Source organism: Podarcis liolepis (genome assembly GCF_965112155.1).
Source record: "Podarcis liolepis genome assembly, chromosome: 14".
Lineage (NCBI taxonomy): Eukaryota > Metazoa > Chordata > Lepidosauria > Squamata > Lacertidae > Podarcis > Podarcis liolepis.
Genome location: NC_139569.1, coordinates 14,652,188 through 14,672,678, shown reverse-complemented (window position 1 = coordinate 14,672,678; position 20,491 = coordinate 14,652,188). Strand labels below are relative to the sequence as shown.

The 20,491-nt window shown below is 44.3% G+C and overlaps 2 protein-coding genes across 8 annotated transcripts in view; one reads left to right on the top strand and one right to left on the bottom strand.

Annotated features, from left to right (window-relative positions):
• IQCK (IQ motif containing K) overlaps nt 1-8,200 on the top strand; it is a 32,892-nt gene extending 24,692 nt beyond the window's left edge. For 4 of the 5 annotated variants that reach the window (XM_083474545.1, XM_083474546.1, XM_083474543.1 and 1 more), the window contains one exon: nt 6,953-8,200. In XM_083474545.1, coding sequence (XP_083330671.1) covers nt 6,953-7,152 — 200 coding nt within the window. In that variant the 3' untranslated portion in view covers nt 7,153-8,200. The remainder of the gene's footprint in view (nt 1-6,952) is intronic. The other variant, XR_014518925.1, reaches the window with a different exon arrangement.
• Nucleotides 8,112-20,491, bottom strand: part of GPRC5B (G protein-coupled receptor class C group 5 member B) — a 28,481-nt gene continuing 16,101 nt past the window's right edge. For all 3 annotated transcript variants that reach the window (XM_083474477.1, XM_083474479.1, XM_083474478.1), the window contains exons 3-4: nt 16,508-16,620; nt 8,112-14,240 (exon numbers count right to left, since the gene is read on the bottom strand). In XM_083474477.1, the coding sequence (XP_083330603.1) occupies nt 14,196-14,240; nt 16,508-16,620 (158 nt within the window). In that variant the 3' untranslated portion in view covers nt 8,112-14,195. The remainder of the gene's footprint in view (nt 14,241-16,507; nt 16,621-20,491) is intronic.

Below are 20,491 nucleotides of genomic sequence, written 5' to 3'. Positions count from 1 at the left end.
CTTTATGCATCCATTGTGTGCACGGCACATTGTGATGACATTCTGTCCAATACAATGGATATCTCTGTGTTTGCACTTTGCTGCAAAGACAACCGGTTCTCTATCCAAAATGCTCACAATCTATTGGGGCTTTTTTGTTCTTCCAGAAGTTATTATAGTGATAGATGAGGATGATGCCTTGGGGGCAAATGACCTTTGCCACCCCCCACCCCACCCCCGGCTCCAATTTGCTTCTTCACCCTTCTTCATTTTCAAGGGAGGAATGAACAATAAAACCACAATGAAGTTATTGGTTCTTTGGGGAAGGTTAAAAACCTTATTCCTTTTAAAAGCTGTTAATATTATTATTATTATTATTATTGATAGCATGTATTGCTTATTTTTTCATCGGGTTTGGAAGGAGCATTCTCTTGTAGCTAGTAGAATAGCTTTTGGCATGTTCTTAGTTGGTGCCCACAACAGTTTTTCTGGTTTGCAAATGTGTTCACAGGCCTAAAAAGACTAGCAATCCCTCTTTCAGCATTCTATCTGATTGTGAGATTTTTGGTTTGTTTGCCCTAACAAACAACAGTTTCTTAGCCAACAGCAAGGCGTGGTTTAAGGCTGGCTAGTGGCCAGAATTTACTAGATTCAGAGAGGGGAACCTTTAGCCCTCGAGATATTAGTGTTCTAGAGTGATAATTTCAAGCATTCAGGAAGGATACAAAATAAACATAGAAACACACATACAGACTGATTCATTTCAGAATTAATATATGAAGTTAAAGGAAAGGGGGTGGAAGTCTTTGTGCCTGGCTCTGAATAGCGGCTGCTGTTTTCAAAATACAAATGTGGCTTTGTTTGGGGTAAAATGTTTGAACAAACAATTTTGTTGCCATGTGATAAACCCCAAAGAGGAAGGGCTATCAAATTCTCTAGTCTTCAGTCTGCCAAGTGATTGCGAGAAGAATCTTGAAGGATGACAGTTATTATTCCAAATACATTTGGGCAAAGTGTGTATGAAATAAATAAGATGATTCTCAAAGAAATGGGGAGATACCTTTCTACACCTCCTCCTCCTCCTTTCAGTGTTGCACTAATAAAATTAAAGCCACATTGGCATTTTGAAAACAGCAGCCTCTGGAGGAGGAGGAGATGTCAGAAGCTGAAGAGGCAATGGGGTTTGGTGAGCAGGAAGAGTCTGGGGCAGAGAGCCGTCCAAGCTCAGAGGCAGAAGAGGTAGCTGGAGGGAAGTGGGGCTAAGAGACAGAGAGACAGGTTTCTGAAGAATCTAGGGAGTCTCCCTCTCCTGCCTGGTCTCCTAGAGCACACAGAGAATTGAAACGAGCAAATCAGAGATTGTTTGTGTGCAGACGCAGTCTTGGAAAAAACCCTGGAGAGGAGGGGACTTAGGAAGCTGTGGGAATTGTGGAATTGTGGGTCTTCAGTCCTCACAATTGCCTCATTGCGGCAAGACCTATTGGGAATAGTTGCTGGGATTTCTAGGCCTGCACTGTTTTGGTTGCTTTGCATAAAGAGTTAACTTCACTGACACCATGTTTTTCTTGCTGATCTATGCTTGACTCCTGATAGGCCCTCCTGTTAGTCTGACCGGCACTAGCTTTGTTATCAGTTTAGTGCAAAATCCTTGTTTATTTGCCCAGACATTTTTTAAGGGTTTGGTTTTTTCATCTGCACTCCTGCTGCTGTTTGGACTTTAGCTACTTCTTATTTATTTCGATATGGGGCTCTGTTGCTTTATGATTTTATTCTACAGTTTGCTTATATTACCTGTGGCCTGCCATATATTCTTGCACTACAACTCCCATCATCCCTGGCCCCTGGCTATGCTGGCTGGGGCTGATGGGAGCTGGAGTCCAGCAACATCAGAGGTTCCCCACCCCTGACACAGAGAAAGGGTAGGTTATAAATACTTGAGGCATACAAGCACTATTTTGTGGATTTCACAGAAATCTTGAACTGCTTTCCAAACAAAAGCACTGCACTGCAAGTTCGAGGAGCATGCGGCGTTTGCATCGAGTGCTTTCCAAATGCCAGGGATGGTTGGAACACTTGATCGTGGCAGTGACAGCTGAGAATGTGGCGGCAGGAGTCATGCGACCCCAGGGAGGCAGATCCTGATGCCGTAGTCCACACCCACCACCGGGGAGTCTTTGAAATGCCAAACCCACTGCAGGATTATTTCGCTTTCGGAAAACCAGAAAGGAAACAGCAGTCACGATGGTGGGTAGAATGAAAGGGGATGCTTCGGGTCAGCTGGATCAAACTTCCTGCTAAAGCTATATACACTAATGGAGTCACATTAACAATCTCGGTGACTGCAATACTGGCTCCTTCTGACTAGTTTACAGATGTATTTACCAGTCAGTGTAGAGGTCTGTTTGGAGCTATATTCCTTCTCTTTGCATGTTGCCTTAATTCTCATTCAGGTGATGAACACTGGTCTGTAGGCTAAAGATGGGAATCTTGTGGCACTCCAGACCACAACCCTTACTATTACTCATGCTGGCTGAGGATGATGGGAGAGAGTTGGAGTACAGCTGCCTCTCAAGGGTCTTTGGCTTCCCATCCATGTTCTGCTTTGCATGATTTGAGGCTGGAGATAGGGCAACTCACACTATTAGAACCTCCCACCCACCAAACATTGTCATGGAAAGGGCTGGCATTGGGGCTGGCACCAGGTTTGTGGGGGGCCATGTCCCAAGTCTGAACTGATTTTTGTAGCTTAATGAACCATTTGTTAAGCTGCAACGAACATGCTTTGTGTGTGGAAGGTCCTTGGTTGAATCCCTGGCATCTCCAAGCAGGACTGGAGGAAAATACTGCACAAAACTCTGCTGCCAGTTGGTATAGTAGACAATATTGAGATAGTTGGACCAACTCTCACTTGGTATTTGGCAGTTTCCTAATTTTCTCCAGGCTGCAGTTGTTTTTCTGCAGTTGTTTTTCTGTAATTGCTCTATCAACCAGGCTGGTACTCTGAGGTGTTCACAATTCCTTCTTTGCACGAGGATCACATGTCTAACAGTCTGAGACTATATAACCAGTAGCTAAAGGGGGAGCTGAGAAGCTTTCCATAGGATGGAAATTTTAGAAGTGTCAGGTTGTGTGCATGTGTTTTAAATAAAGCCACTGATAATCTGCCCGAAGAGCACTCCCATTCTAAGATGCTATATGAGCATCCCTAGCTCCCTCTTGTAACAACCATTTTCATCCATGACTTCGCCTAGATTTTGCACTAGACTGTACATTGTGCTAACTGTTGTTTTAGAACTCAAATCATGAGCATTCAGACCATCATGGAAACAATTGTTTAGACCCAGTTGTCTGGTTTTCATTTCTGTCTGGCCAAGGCTCCCCACTCTAGCCTACCAAAGGTTGTAAACAATGGTATATCAGTTCAGACATTGCATCCTACTGCAGTTAGAACGAACCCTTGAAACCCTTCAAAGCACTGGTTTCTGATTTTGGTTTGCTTTACCAAAGTATGTTGTTCTCTTGATTGTGCCAAAACACAGTTAAGCTTCTTTAACCATGATTTGGCGTGATGTCTAGAGTGAGCCACTGCACACTGCCTGTTCTCATTCCAGAGATTATTGTTCAGTCAGCCAAGGGTATACCATTGCCAGTCAATGTATGAGTTTCCAGAAAGCATTGCTAGTCATTCCCTTGCTATTGGATGCTTCCTGTGCACAGACACATGCCTCTGAGATTTCTGAATACTTTTGGGGAACATCTTGACTTTATAATTAAGGTTTAGTTACTCCCTTATCATTACATAGGGCTCTTAGGGCCTGTTCTCATTTCAGCTGCTCATCTGGGGATGGTTTAAAAAAGAGATTCCTTATGATTGGATCTTATCTATTTGATTGAATTCTGGATTCATTTGTTCTCTGCATAGAGCAGTGACAAACCTGCTCCTATTGCTTGCATTTGTTTGAACTTTTGTGTGTGAGGATATACAGCAAAAAAAAAATACGTTTCTTAGTCAGAATTGCCCATATCTGTTAGGAGAAATATGCAGTAAGACATTGATGAATTTTCATGGGGACTTAAAAAAAGCAAACTAACGTGGAAAGCTGGAGAACTGAATTTAAGACTGGAAAAATGAGAAACAGAAAGAAACAGAAATGGACAGATTCACCCATCCTGGGGCGGGGTGGGGGACATCAATAGTTTCCCCAGTATCACATGAATTGAATGAACATTATCAATGCAGACTGTGGAGACTTTCCCAGCAGCAGCATTGCATAGCTAAAGGAATCTGGGTGACTTTTCAGACCGGACTCTCTTGTTCCATCTAGACAGGCAGCAGCTCCTGTTTCATGCTGATGCTGTTTTGGGCATTTCATTAATCAGCTGGAGTGACTGTCGGATTCTATATCTCCTTTACCCTGAGCCCCTGTGCTCCGTTGCCTTTCTAAAAAGGAAGTTTCGTTCCTTTGCAAGGTTGTTCTACTGCTGGCTGTGCAAATTCCCATTCACTATTTGTTTCAAATGTTTGCATTGGGTAAGTTCTCCCATCCCTCACCCTCTTCCTTGGCTTTTTCTAAAAGTTGAGGTAGCGTTGAAGTAACCCTTGACTTGCCCATGATATTGTTGTCTTGCACTGATTGTTTTGATTCAAGTTGCAATCGTAGACACTGACCTGGGAGTTCCTTCTATTTCCAACGTTCAGGCTGCGAATGCCATTCCTTTTATATAGCCAAAACAACAACACCCCATGCGCAAGAGGGAGGTGTCTACAGGAAACCCTAAGGTTTGCAAAAATACAACAAATATATTGGGGGAAGAACCCCTAAGTTTGAGTGGGTGGGTTGGAAACCCCAAAGTAGACTGGGCGTTGTGAGACAGGGAATGGAGAAGGGGGAATGGAATCCCCCCAGTTAATACTAATTTCTGAGCAAACCTGCATAGATTGCTTGCATTTATATCCTACCCTTTTCCATCCTGGCTGAGGCTGATGGGAGTTGGAGTCCAATAGCACCTGGCGGTCCCCCTGATATAAAACATGACTATTGCAAGCAGCACTTGCATTTAGGACCCGCTTTAAAAGGGATGTTGAGGTTGACGGCCTGTATTTTAGCCTCGGTGTTCCTTAAAATGGTCATGTTTCAACACTGCTGGAGGGTTGCACCGCACATGTACACACACACTTACAGATGTGGACGTGTAGCAGGGAGTCCTGCTGGCGTGGGCCCAACTGTGACCATGTGGAGATCTCTGGATGCCTGGTTGGCAACTGATATCTCCACCTGGCTGGCCCCTCAAGCTTTCTTAAGCAGGTAAGCAGAAGAGCTTATTCATTGCATTTATATCCCATGTGCATGGCTCACCCCACTCCACAGTTAATCCCTATGGCGACACTGTGAAGTAGGTTACGAGGCTGCGACTGGTCCAAGGTCACCCAGTGAGATTCATGACTGAGTGGGGCTTTGAACCCTGATCCTAGTTTGACACTCTAGCCACTACACCACCCTGGCTTCTTAGGGCTCTTCTGCTCTAGGGCAGCTATATAAATTAAGTAGGTAAATAAATATGGGGAAAGCAAATGTCACTTAGCGAAGGATCTGAAGTTTTCTCATTGAAGCTTGGATTTGTTTTATTCTGGATTGTTTTATTTGATGTTTTAATGTGTTGTTAACCAGTTTGAGATTTTTTCTCTAAAATAGAAATTGGTATAGAAATGAAATGAATAATAACAATAATAATAATAAAGCCCACCGGGGGGTGGGGATGGTGCCTAGACACACTGTTGTGGCCACCATAGCCCAGGTTTAAGGTGCCATTTGGTGATTAGATTATACTGAGTTTCGAAAACTACCCTCCAGGCCTCTGGATCAGGCCGTCAAGACTCCCCTGCCAAGGCCATACCCTTCACTGGCCCTGTTTTGCACTCTTGAGTGTTTTTGGCTGGCTGGACCCCACCCTTGAACTCCCAAAATGCCCCGTTTGTCTCAATGGAGGATGCAGAGAGGCACGCAGGTGGGTGTGGAAAGACATCCGTTGCTCTGCCCACTTTTCCCCTGGCCTCACCTACTGCTGACATGCGGCCCTCAGAAAGTTACTCTGATGGAAATGTGGACCTTGGGTGGAAGCTGGTTCATCCCTGGTTTAGATGCTAAAGCCTGGGTGGGAAGGGAGACAGGATTGCTAGACCAGGGACAGGACGAAGTAGGCGGCATGATTGAAAAGGGAGGTATTTCACACATCGGCTTGAATGAACCAGCCCATTCTTTGGCCTAGGCTTCTAATATTTTCTACTGCAACCCTCCCAGGCCATGCAAATGCGAGTAGGAGGCTGGGCTTCTGATTTGCAATTATGATACAGGGCTTTTGTTCATTTACCATTGTTGACTCTGACAGGCAAGACCAACTGTGGCCCTTTTGTCTGATGGAGCTGCCCAGCTGGTGCACTGCTCTTGAATCACACGAATTAACATTTATTTGTTTTTTTGTTTAGAGTTGCAATGCACAAGAAATGGCTTTTATTGATGCTTCTCTTGTCCCCTAAAATAATAGACCACACAAGTCCTTAATATAAATGTTGCTGTGACGTTTATTTCCTTCCTCCGTAAAGAATGTGAGAGGTAACCTACAGTTCCCGGGATTCTTTAGGACAGGGGTGGCCAAGTTCCAAGACATTGCGATCTACTCACAGAGTTAAAAACGGGCAGTGATCTACCCCCTTTTGGGGGGTTCAGGTCAAAGTTGTGGCCCTTTTTTTAGGGGAGCCAAGATGTTGAGCTTCTTTGGGGGAGCAACTGATCTACCAGTGCTCTACCACAGACGTTGAGTGCTTTAAATATGTGTACATAGCAACTTTTGTGGGGAATCTGAAGGCAGAAGATCTGCTGGGCCCTAGTCTTGACATTCTGTCGACACATCTATTATAACCAGTCTGGAGTTTGAGACAAAGTTCTGCATTTAAAAAAAGTCCTTTTGCTTGTAGTGGGAACCAAGCTGGAAGACTCAGTACAGCCCAGCCCAGTTCGCTCAAAACAGGCAGTGGTGGAAATCTTGCCGGAGCCAGAAGTCAACATGGTCACAGAGAAAGAGGAAGAAAATCAAACCCTTCCAGTCTTGACAGATGAGAATCCACAAATGGTGCAGATCAGCTGGGCATCCACGCGTGATTTAGCTCTGCAGTGATACTACTTTTCATACTAATTTAAAAGCCCCAAATCGTCACCGTCAGCTGCTGATTAAGGGAGCAGGGCTCAGCGAAGTGTTTTCCACTGTAACCAAATGGTGTTTGGGGTCAGCTTGGGGGCTAAAATCCCCCCGGCACTTTTCAAAGAAGATCACTGTGTAAGACAGCCTGATTTACAGCCGACCTCAATGCCACAGTCCTTTAATCTAACCTGATCTTGGTCCCATCAACTTCAGTGTGATTGAAGATTGGTTCGTTCTAAGTATTCTGGTTTGAATGAAGGCTGTAAATCAGGCGGAGCAGGGAGATGCAGGCACTGGCTGATGTTCCGATTGAGGTAGTGGCATAAACAGTCACGAGGTGGCTCATGCGCCACCCAAACACATCAGTGTTTATGTAAGGGGAGAAACCCAGCTAGATCAGAGTGGTTGCTTCTATCCCCACTTGTGATTGGAGACAGGAGACCATACTAGAGGATGGGGATGTTGGACGTACCGTAGCCCAGTTAGCACAGCCGATGGCCCAGAAGGATGGGATTGCAGTACAGCAGCTGGAGGGGCTCACAGGCTTTCCACCCCAAGTCAGAATAATCCCCATCCGGGCAACTAATCAATAAAATTATGCAAGCAATCCAAGGAAGCGTTCCCTCCCCAAACTGCCACATTAAGAGGCTGCCATTGTCCCAGGTGTTGGACTACAACTCCCATCACCCCTGATCACACTGATGGGAGTTGTAATCCACAACATGCAGGAGGCACCATGTTGGCGGCTGCTGCTGTGGCGCTACCACCCTGTTCCAATGGCATGAGCAGCTGAGAAGTCATTGGAAGCCCTTCGAGAGATCTAGCCAGAACCCCATTAACACCTGTGCCAAGGGAGCAGGACACTGCCTCTTTGAACGTTACAAAAATAACAACCCTTCGCGTTTTCGAAGGACAAAACCAAAATGACCACCACATTGTAAGTAAATAGTAAAGCCTTTATTTTTGTTTTGTTTTGTTAAGAACAGCATTTTGAAAATAAAATGTCTTTGCCCATGCTTTACAACTTTTTTTTGTTTTGTTTTCGTTTTAAATTTCGTATCTTTATGTACAGTCATTATGGTACACATTTGATTGTCTTGAAAACCTTTCCAAAGATGTACAAGATTAAACAGTATGCAACGGTCAGCAGAGTGGGAAAAGGGGACATTATAAAAAATGCACATTAATACATTTAATAAATATATATTATCAAAAAAAATGAGACTTGGCTCTCATCAGTTAATAAAAGCACCTGCTGTGTAATCTGGTAAGGTGGCAAGAGTAGTCCAATCTGTTCTCTTTTAAATAAAAGCTACATGTGCTTCCAGTTGTACTGCCTTTGGTTAGAACAGAAGCCTCAAGCAGAGTTAAGCCAAGAACGATGCCATTGCCTAGCAGTTAAAGCTAGAATTTTAACACACCTTGTTTATCTAGGACTGCATCCTGCAAGACACAGGATCCTTTGACAAGGGCATCTGTGCCCCTTGAAACCTTCTCCATCTTGAAAAGAGATGCTGGAGTGGAAACTACTTCCCAACCTCTGGATCTTCCTTGCACAGGGTATAAAAAGGGCTGGTGTATAGCAGGAGAGCCCTTAATCCGGGTGGTGCACTCAGGTTGGCCACCAGCATTCATCTACAGCTCAGGGCTAACGTGTGCCCTCACCAGAGCCACTCCAAGTCAATGGCTTCAATCCCAAAATTTCATGGGGCTCTGGATGGGGCACATGCCCAAAATTCCATGTATTCACCCACCAGAGCTGCTCAACCGAAGCCAATAGGTGCAGGCTGTTTGCAACTGGCAGACGCAATCCTTTGCACAGTGCAGTGCAAGGTTCACCAACTCTCAATCATTTCTGTGAAATGAGCCAGCCTGGCTCCTCTCACCGGCCAGTGTTCTTAGCCAATGGGCGAAGTCAGAACCCTGCTTGGACACCAGGCAATTGGAATCCCTGCGGTCCTAAAGAGCTGCTGCTTCCATGTCCTCTTTAATGCACTTTCCTTGCTTCTTCCTTGTTTTCCAGGAAGAAATTCAACAGAACAAGCCTCTTCTCCCATGGGAAAAGCTTTGCCCTGATTGTACTCTCTAATTCTGTGTGACGCCTTGCCTTCCACGACAACCATGTTGTGTTATGTCACACACACACCCCGTTGGCAGTCCATTTGTGAAAGGCACCCCCCAGCAATCTCTCAAAATGTGACCCCTGGTCCAAAAAAGGATAGTGACCCCTGGTGTAGTTGCTTAATGGATTGCATTTTTCTTCTAGCTTATGGAGGTGCCACCTAGCTCATCTCAAAAACCAGCATGTCGTCAACAGTCTAAGGTGCCTTATAGAACACAATTCTGCCATAACTACTCAAACGTAGGTTTCATGGTATTCAATGGGGTTTACTCTCAGGAAAGTGTGCATAGGGTTGCATCCTAAAATATATATACACATATATTCCTCCCACCCCATTTGAGTGGCATTATTGATTGGCAAAATGGAGAACATAGTAGCTTTTACGCTTCCTAGAGTGAGTTGCAGTGAAACAAAATCCCACCCCGCCCCAAGTTGTTGTGCTTACTGTTGTGGAGTTACAGATGCTTTACATTCGTAATCACTTTCCTCAAAAGGCAAAAGTATAAACAACTTCGTTACATTAACAAAAATATAACTTAACATAAAAGTGCCCCTTTTTTAAAAAAATCAACAAGTGGTATTTTTTTGGGGGGGGGTGTGGTAGTGGCAGAATCTGACATCACAAGTTACAGACTGACAAAAATATAAATTCATTCCAAAACTAACTTGCTGGGAAAATGAATCAATCCCTTATTTTATTTATTTTATTTTATTAAGGTTTAATCTGCACACCTCCCACCACTATGAAGCAAGGCTCGGGTTGACATGAGTGGTTAAGGGAAGTCCTGTGTTTGCAGGATCCAGCCCTGTCTTTAAGATCCCAAACTGCCATTGACTTAAGGGGAAGCAGGATTGCTAAATCCCTTCTTGTCTAAAAAACAAACAAACAAACATTGAACATCTTAAATTACACTCCTTGAAAGTATTTTTTTTCCTCTTTAAAGTCAGCCCCCCACCCCCATATAATTAAAAAAAGAAACACCACCAACCCAATCGCTTCCAAAAATATATCAACACTCAGCTGGGAAAAAGAAAATTGTTTTGCCATTTATGCCATGTGCATCTTATGTGTGTGTGTTTTTTAATAATAGAAGTTTAAGAAAAGTCCGTTTTTTCAAACTGCACTTTTTCCATTTCCCTTAAAATAAAACCCACACATGAAAGCACCAGCTAATATTTTATATAGTGATAAAATGAGACCCAACCTGTTCAAATCTCAATAAAATGCAACACTAATATTTATACATTTTCTGAATGCATTCACCTTGTGTGGTTCTTTTCTGTTGAGAGCACATAAAGCAACTGTTTGTGCACAACAAAAAAGTTATTGCTATTACCTAGTCCGGGGGATGGAGGGATGGGACTTGGTAAGATAATCATGGCAAGAATGGCAATGTATACTTTCTTTTAGAATATGTAAGTGTGTATCACAAAAATCCTGATCTTGTACCCCTTTTGCTACTAAATAGACCAGCCAGGGTCAATGAGGCTACTCATGGACATTAAAGGCCTAGTTCTCATTGAGGTGAAGGTACTATTTCAGACTGCAGGTAGAACATCTTAATTCATGTCTCTATTTTGGGGCTTTATGCCTCGCCCTTTGCTTCCAACGGGAGCAGCTAGAGGTGGCAGACATGATCTTAAACAACAATGACGATACAGAAAAGAGGCGTTCAAATAATACAATCAAATCATGAATACAAGAGCAAGAACAGCATCAATTTCCCACTCCCCACAAAACAACAGAGCAGGAAGACTGAGAGAGATCAAAACATAAAAGTCCAATGCTTTTCTAAATAAAAAAAGTCTCTTCACCTGATCGCAGGAGAGCTTGAGTGAATGGATGAGGCAAAACAAAAGACTCAGTCGTCTGTGTGCTACCACAGAGAAGGCCCTTTCCTTTGGTCCCATCATCCAAACCTTGGACAAATGAGCTCAGGTAAGGTTTAAGGGCCTTCTCTTCCTAAGAAAGGGGTAATGAACGTGGGGCCCTAGGGATGATGTTGGACCAAAACAATACCATCATCCCTGATGTTTAGCTACCCTTGCCTTAACGTGTCTTGGTCCTAAGCCAGAGATTGGGAACTTCTGGCCCACAGGTCAGATTTGATGTGGCAGTGTTCCCAATTTTGCCTGCGAGACTGTTCCTCATGAATCATGGCTGCTTGGCGGACACCTGACAAGTTACATGACTACACAGGAACAACCAGGAGCTTGAAATGAGCTCCCAATTGCTCCCTTTGTGGAGCAAGCTACGCTCCCACAGCCTATGAACTGACAGGCGAGGGGAACGAACCTTGCTCCAATAGTACCAAGTAGCTTCTATTGAAATTTCTGCTAAAACGGAGGAGAGGGAAAGCTTCATTTTAGCAGTGGTGTCAATGGAAATTTTTTGATGAGTGGGATAAACCCTCCTGCCAATCATCTGAGGTCTGGTGACTGACAGGTGGGTTGACTCACAGGAGTGGGGACATAAAGATCTGGAACCTGCAGCCATAGAAGTCACCCACCCTGCCCTCACCCTAATTGGACTTTAGATGTAATGGATTGTGCCCAGATTCTAACACAGGAAAATGCTTACTACTTTCCCCCACCCAACCTGGGATTATCTTTTTTCACTGCCAATGGTTTTCCAGAAGCTTCAAGCTGGTACAAGAACAAAAGAAAATGACCCCTCAGATTGGCTTCCACAGCTGCTGTGTTTTGAACCACCGACACCTTTTGGTCACTCTCCAAGGACAGCCCCACAGACAGCGTGGAACAGTACTCCAGCCTTGCTATGCCAAACACAGGTGTAACCAGGGCCAGATTCCACCTTTTCCAAGAACAGGTGGTGCTGGCACACCAGGCAGAGCAGAGGAAAATTACTTCTGCTTAACACCACCACCTGAGAATCTAAGAGCAGTGCCAGATCTAGGGTGGAGTTCTCCTAATCACAAATGAATAGAAACCCCTGCATATAGAAACATAGCATGGCAGGGTTTTCCCCAACTTGCTGGCTTTCTTCAGGCAAGGAATGTCCATTGCATAGAAGAGTTTTCAATCAAATGAGCCTCCAGCTCCTTACAAGCATTGGAAGAGTGCTCCAGACGTCACTGAATCCAAACCACCTGATCTATTCCAAATACCTCCAACATCCCTGATTTGTGGCCACCCACCCTCTGCCAGAAAACTGTTGTTAAAAACCGGTTGTTAAGTCTGAAGTGGTACTACCCAAACGACGAGTTGGTGACCTCAATGAGAACTAGGCCAAAATTAACAAGATCAGGCTTATAGTAAAGAAACCAGGGACATTTCCCAAAGTAAAAAAAAAACCTGTCTTCTTTCCTTTGCAGGAGACAGCCTTGCAAAGCTACTCTGTTATGTGGTCTTTATTTTGTTATATTATCATTTATATTCACCATTTGAAAATAGATATATATTAATGAGAACAGATGCAAAAGAATTCCATTCTTCCGCATACTTTGCAACTTCATGTAATGTGTGTGTGTGTGTGTGTGTGTGTGTGTGTGTGTGTTTAGAAAAAAAAACACAAGCAAACCTCAATTGCTTTTTTTTCTGCAGGAAAGCAGGGCACAATGCTGGCTTGACTGGAGGATGTGATGGCTGTTCACATGCCCAATATGCGTTCGATGCTAAACAAATGAAGGGATGCTCTGGCGAACATCATTAAAACCATAAAAATGTGAAAAGGCAGGCAGGCACATGGGACCCTCTGGTGAAACGGGGTGGGGAAACAACCACACACTTTGTTCCCAACCCCCACATGAAAATAATCCCATTAGAAAACACACAAAGGAATAAAATCCTCTGTTAAAAAAAAAGCATACAAGGAAATGAACAACCCATTGCAGTCAATGAGACTCCAGTGCTAAACTGGAGTTGGGAGGAGAGTGATGGGGGAATCCAATGTTTTTTAGTGAACCCTGCCCAAGGGGCGCCTCAACTTTCCTAGATTTCCTGTGTGTCTGGTTCCATTTCTTGGACACACTTATGAGCCACAATAGCCTTGGCCTGCCCTCTCTCTCCCAACCCCTTCTGCACAACACGATTTAATAGCAAGTGCTGCCTTCGACATTGCCGTGTGCAAAAGAGGCGGAGCAAACACAGCCCCGCCCCCTTTCTGCAGGAAGGTTGCTGGGGTGCTTCCGGGGGGAAGAAAGGCAGGCCAGCCGCCATGGACCAGCCTGCACTTTCTAAAATAACAAAGTTGGTTCCTCACCCTTGTACGGCTGGCCTTAGAAACCCAGTATATACACAGTGGTACTTTCCTTCATTTTGGAGTGAGAAATGACCTCTAAAAAGGGCCTGGGATGGTCAGGAAACACTATTCTAGATGGATATAATTTTATTTGTTATTTTTTTTACCCTATGACCACTCTCTCCTTTCCAAGATGGCCAGTTAAGTTGTAAGAAAGCCTGCCGGGCTGAGAGCAGCGGCAATCTGAATTAAGGACTTTTTTTGCTCTATCCTCTTCATCTCAAAACTTGGATGGCCAGACAAAGGTCATATTTGCCTTGCATTCTGGTTGCAGCAGAGAGTTGCCTTGCCATTTCTGAACACTGTGTCCCCTTTCTCCCGTTTTTATTTTTGGAAGAGTGCGCCTACGTCTATTTTTAAACTTAGTTTTAGCTTATATTTCACTGCAGAGGTTTTGCTTTTGTGGTTAGCTTATCAATTCAAACGGCGCTCACATTTTAATTTTTATTTTTAAAACAACAACAAGCTATCCGGTCTAGGATCTCCCATGCTTCGTGGATGGGTCCCCTGCTCCCGCACTGCTGGTGTCCTGTGCTAGGATTATTCACTCTTCCCTCAGAAAAAAATAAAACAACGCACACTGCCAGGAAATAAAATCTGTCTCTCTTTCTCATCCTCTACAGCCTATAAGCTTTTTCACCAAAGGTGTCTTCCAGTGTAACTTGGTGGAGCAGTTGGAATCTGGAAATAAGGATAATAAAGCCATAACTAAGCATTCTAGACCATTAAGAAATCACTTAAGACAGGCTGCATGATATACACAAAAGCACACAGAGCCATCCCAAATTAACACCATGGTCAGTCAGTATGCTAAGGGCTGTAGCCAATGTTAAGTCGTACTCAAGAGTTGGAATTAATGGGCATGATCACTGCTGGTCCGCGACTTTCAGCCGGCCTGCTCTGAATAGGGCTCACTTGGAGACAACTCAAGGGGTTTTTGTAACATGCTCTGCGAAGACCTAGCTGTCAGCGAGGTGGACAACCTCTGGGCTGGATACCAGGTCCTTCATCCTTTTCTTTATGAACATTATGAAGCAGCATTCTACTACTGAAGGACAAAAACACCAAATTCTAGCTTCTGGGATCTCCAGCCCTTTCCCCCATCCCTTCTGGAGAATATTTCAGGGAATGAATTCGGGACCACCAAATTATGATGTCTCCCAAGAAGAAGGGTTCTAGACTAGTCTTCCCCTCAGACATGATAGCTTTCAGTCATGCAGCCTGGAAATGGTACAGGCCAGACTCCAGCTGATTACTTCAGTGAGCTGGGTCAACGCTTGTATTGGCTGGTACCCACTGGGACTGGTAGGCCAGAAGGCAGGGAAGCCAACAGTAGGTGGCGCTAGAGCTAATAGTTTGGTCCTAGTTTGGTCTCCATCCTCCTACAAGGGCAAATCTGAGATGAGGAGGAAAGTGATAGCCGGGGCACCAGCTGGACCGGTTGTATGTAAGAAGGCAGACAGATGGGAGCTGACTGAGGTCAGTGTATTGGACCAGCTTCCATTGCCCAAAGCACAGGCACCTCCAAACGAGGAGGGGAAGAAACTCAACTTTAAAAAATATTTTTTTGTGGGTAATGGATATTGAGTGAATAAACTGAACCCCCCCCCCACTAGATTTTAGTCTTGTGGTGTGCAAATCTCAGCCTCAATCGTGGCACTTAGCGGATATTTCTAAATCTAACGTTGACTCCTAGGGAAAGGCCACAAAAGCAAACTGCCTCTTTCAGACCTAGCGATCAAAAGCCAGGTTGCAGCCAGTATAATCAACTACATTGTGGCTTGGGGAGGGAGGGAGAGGGCAGCTTATTGCAGCTCAGAATGGCATTAGCTCAGAGCAGTATTAGCTACAGAGAGCCACTCTTGAGCTCCCCCTCCAACTGGTTACATCCTCACAGGGGCTCTGTCCAACAGTGTCTCTCCACACCCCCCCTCCCGTCGAGTGAACAGGGCTGGCAGCAGGCTGAGGACCTTACAAACAGATGATAATATTTGTGCATTTCAAAAAATAAATTAAAAAAAGATTGTGTGTAAATCTGCATTATGGTATCAGCAAAACCCCCCAATGATAAGAAAAGAAAACAGCCCAATTTGCATGGAGCAGAAGCTGGCTCATGAGTGGCCTTTTAAGCAGCATGTATGTAGGCATGGAAATTTTTTAAAAAGTGGGTGGGGGGTTGGATGAGCGTTTTCCTTTCACCAGCAAGCCGGAGAGAGTGAGCACACAGAAAAGCGGCCTGTGGAGTTTCTTGGGCGCACTTAAACACACACAATGCAAATGAGATGTAAGGAGGCTGTTTGGCTCCAGATCTCTCCGTAAGCCACTCTCGCAGTGACCTGGCTGCGGATTAAGAGAGCAGCTCGCGTCCCAAGGCCACGCAGACCCGTTTGAGCGAACTCTCTTGTGCAGGCTTCTGTTTGGAGCAGTGTGTTTCTATCAGGAGCTCAGCACAGGTGTGTGTGTGTGTGTGTGTGTGTGTGTGTGTGTGTGTGTGGAACTATCATAAGGAAAGGTGGCAATGTCCTCAGCGAAAGAGGGCCTTTGTAGGGAAAGTGCTGGCTTTTCAAAAAAGAAACAAAACCCATATGTGTGTTGCAATTTAAAAAAATAAAAAACCAGACACCTGAATTGCTGTTAATGGTGGACATTGAGATATAACTCATTTAAGGGGGGGGCGGGCGGATGGCATTGTTTGGACCAATCCTGAAACGAACAATCTTAGCAGGAAAAGCTTAAACGTCCCGACAATGTCAGGAAAATTTGGAATTTAAGTCATCTTCTGAAGGACTGCATGCAATAGTTATTATTTGAACTGTTCATGTCCCCAGTCTATCCTGCCTCCCCAAATATGCGTAAGCATCCAATTGAATAAAGTTCTGAGTTGAAACCAGAGGTTGGGCATTCACCCTAAAAGGCAGCATCTTCTAGAGTCACATTTTGATACTTACAGTCCCACCATTCAGGACAACTGCCATCTCAGTGGGCTGGTAGACGTTGCTTCTAAAGGGGGCGCCGGGGCGGCTACCCAGGCTGCCGTTGCGAAATCCTGCAGTCCGCAAAGCTGTGTGTGGTATATTTTGGGGTGGGGAGAAAGAAAAGACAGGTAAAAGAAAGATGTTTGCATTCTGGAAATATATATATAAAAAGAACTGTATCCTGCTTCCCTTACTGGCCCACCAGATGCCTCTGGGATGTCTGCGAGCAGGTTGACATCCTAGTGGCCGCTGTGGGTGCTAATGCAAGTGTTGCAGCGTAAAGTGCTCCCCATCGAGGATTCCAGCCAACTCCATTCTATCTCAGTCCTTGCCAGGTTTTCCACACATGTCACTTTCCAGCAACCAGTCAATGTTCTGTGATCACTGACCATGCCCAGTCTTCATTGGGCCATTTCTGGGCTCCACTACACTCTTGCCTTATTTTCCCCAACTCTAAAGATTTTATGTACCTCTGCAAACCTTTGGGATCTCTGCTCCCTCCCAGAAACCTGCTGATACCTTCCCTCTTTACTACTGTTTTGATTACCTAAGGATCACCTGCACTCACATCCTAAACCTCGGAAATGAAAGGAATAATACCACCTTTGAGTATTGAAACAGAGCATATCCTATCCATGCCATATATTTAAAGCGCATCCAAAGCACATATAAAGCACAAGATGTCCCCCAAAGAATCATGGGATCTGTAGTTTGCTTGGGGTCTGTGAGGGGTAAACTACAGTTCCCAGGATGCTTTGGGGAAAGATGTGTGCTTTAAAGATGCACTGAATGCACTTCAAATGTATAATAATAATAATAATAATAATAGTAATAATAATAATTTTATTTATAATGTGGATCTGCCCAAATATTTCATCACATGGAAGTACAAAGACTAACAGGAAAACCTTATTCCTAAACTTCATAGATGGCAACTAGAGATGGGAAAATCTAGTGATTTCAGTTTCTCTCAGTTTCTCATTTTTCCAATCTTAAATTTAGTTCTTCACATTTCTACATCAGCTTGCTGTCCAGCCGTCCCCCAAAAACAATTGTTTACTTTTCATTTCATGAGGTTTTTCATATCGATTTATCTCTCTTATAAAGTACCAGTTCAGAAAGCTACAAAGCTGATAAAGTTACACCACAATGAAATAAAAAGCTGATGAATTAAACTCTACAGAAAAGAGTCAAAGCAATTCAAAACATTGTGAAAGTATTTGCAGTTTCTTTTTTTAAAAAAAGAAAAAAATCCTAATAAAAATTCATTAACATTTTATTGTGCATTTCTCCCAATCTACACCATTTTTTAATATCTGCTTAAGAGAAGTTCTTCCTAATGTTTCACTGAAATCTACCCACCTAAATCTACTTAAGCCCATTAGATAGACTCTTGTCTTCTGACTAATAGTGATGGCTGGCGCCCATTGGGACTGGTAGGGTGGACGGTTGGAAGACCAACAGTAGGGGGAGCCAGAACCAATGGCAGGCAGGGCTAGAGCCTACTTTTGTCCCATCCTCCTCCCTGCTGAACTCTACAAGGGCAACACAGAGGAGGTAGGCAGTTGGAGGATGGCTGGAGAGAGGTTGAGGCTGGTGGGGCAGAGCTCCATTCACTCTAATGGAGCAGCCTCCACTGCTTCTGGGACAGCAGAGAGCAAATATTTTCCCACTTTGCTGACAGAAGTGCATGACAATCCTCCTTGTTGACTCAGAAGGAAGCCCCACTGTGCTGTCATGCCTAGACGAATGTATATAGTATTGCAGATGTTTTACAAAAGGAGGAGCTCTCAATTTTGGTCACAGCAAAAAAGATGGGTGGTCAGGCAATATTTGTTTTCCCATATCCCATACCATTGTGAAGCTCCCAATATATTCTATATACATAATTATTATATCGCCTTTGTGAAATAACATCCAGCAAGCTTGCTGCAATCTGCAAATTTCAATGCAGATGGTGAAAATATTGACTGACATGAAAGAATCACAAATCTTCAGACTTAGGCAGATGTTGGGGAGAGGCTTTCCTTTCCATGTTAATCTGAGGCAAAAACAACCAAGGGGGCAGAGGACAGACACACTTTCCAGGCAGCGGTAGTGCACATTTAAATCTACCCACTGATGGGTTCAGTGCAGGTGAACAGCGATTAATCTTCCATGGAATTCTGCCAGCGGGTGCCCACTTGTAATCTGATTGGCTACTTGATGGTAGTGACCTGTAATGTGGTTGGTTCCAGCAGTGTGACCAATTTTCAGTTGTTCCTTATTAGCTAGAATTTTGTGTTACTTCTGTATCAAAGGACAAAGTTAACTGGACAGCCAAAAGACATTAAAATAATGGACAGCCAAGGACTGCATACTTCACTGCTAGGCACATCAGAAGGCGTTGCACAGCAACCTCTTCTGCATCTGGGCAAAAATTTCACCCCAGAAGAAATCCCAGCAGCCTCTTACACTAGAAATATAAATCCTCTCTTGCTGGACCATTGGCTATTGAATAAAGAGGATTGCTTTTATTTGAGACACCACAGACACCCCGAACTTCTGGTTTTTATTTGGTCATCCCCCTATTTCATTTCTGCACATGGCAACAACCTCTCCTCCTTCACTGCCCTCTTAAACCTGTTATGGATAGTCTGGTGCCTACTGAACACATTTCTGCCTAGGAAAGCTTTCCCTGAGGTGTAGCATGGTCCTTTATGGAAGAGCAATTTAATATTTGATGAAACGTTGCTTTTGCTGTTTTTAGAGTTTGTCCAGATAGCTTTATTGTATTAAGAGAATGTGGTATCAGTGTGTGGAAACAGTCCAGATCCAGTGATCCCCAGGCATGCGCCTTCAGATGGTGGAGATGCCATCCTGGCACTCAGGCAATTTCACTTGGTCGCCAGTGGCCGATAGCCAGGTGCAAAATGCGCCTGGCGCCTGACTAATTTTGAACACTGGTCCCTGATGTCCAGATAGAGAGGCCTGGAAGGCCATGTCTGACCCCAGGACCTGAGGTTCCACATCCCAGAGCATCACTGACTAGCACTGGTTCTCCAGGGTTTCAGACACAGTTCTTCTCAAACTGGAGAAGCCGGGGATCAAACCTGGGACCTTCCAAATGCAAAGCAAATGCTCTACCACTCAGCTATGGGCCTTCATGATACTGAGTCAGACCACTGGTCCACCTAAGTCTGTATTGTCAGCACTGATGGGTCTCTAGGTCCATCTCCGACCCCTACGTGGAGCTGCCAGGTTGAGACTCCACCTGGCACCTTCTGCATACAATGCAGATGTTCTACCACTGAGCCGCAGTCCTTCCCAAGGTGCTATATCTCTACAATCCAATATGTTAAGGAGGAGTGGTAAGTTCTCATTTGTTTCTATGTAGTAAGAATTCAAAGACGATGGGAAAAAAGTAAAGACAAGGCTTTAGAAGTCAACTTCCAAATGAACCAGAATTCAGCCATGTGACAAAATCAGCAGTCTCTCGTGGGATCTGGGGTGTGGGAAAACCAGCCCCAACAAGCCAGTATCTTCAAAAGCTTTCAGAACTCACCTGTCATCTCACTACAAACATTTTGACATGGAGCACTCCAAATTCAGAGTTGTGCTGAGGAAACAAAGATTTAAATTGGCGGTGGCTGCTTACTCGCATACTAAACAGCTGAAGAATGCCCTTGCCTCAAACCACCGAGCTGCTGACAGACCGTGTAGACAATACTGAACTAGACGGATCCCAAGATAGGTTACCACATTAAAACACATTAAACACAGCTGAAAACAACTTATAAAGCTGCTTTTTATGTCACCAATCATTCAAAGGAAAAGAAAAGACACACTTTGTTTTTAGATAGTTGGTGTGGGCTTCCAGGGGTTGTTGTACTACAACTCCCATCATCCCTAAGTACTGGCCATGCCATGTGGGACTAAGAGGAGGTGAAGGCAATTCTCATAGCGAGAAACACAGGT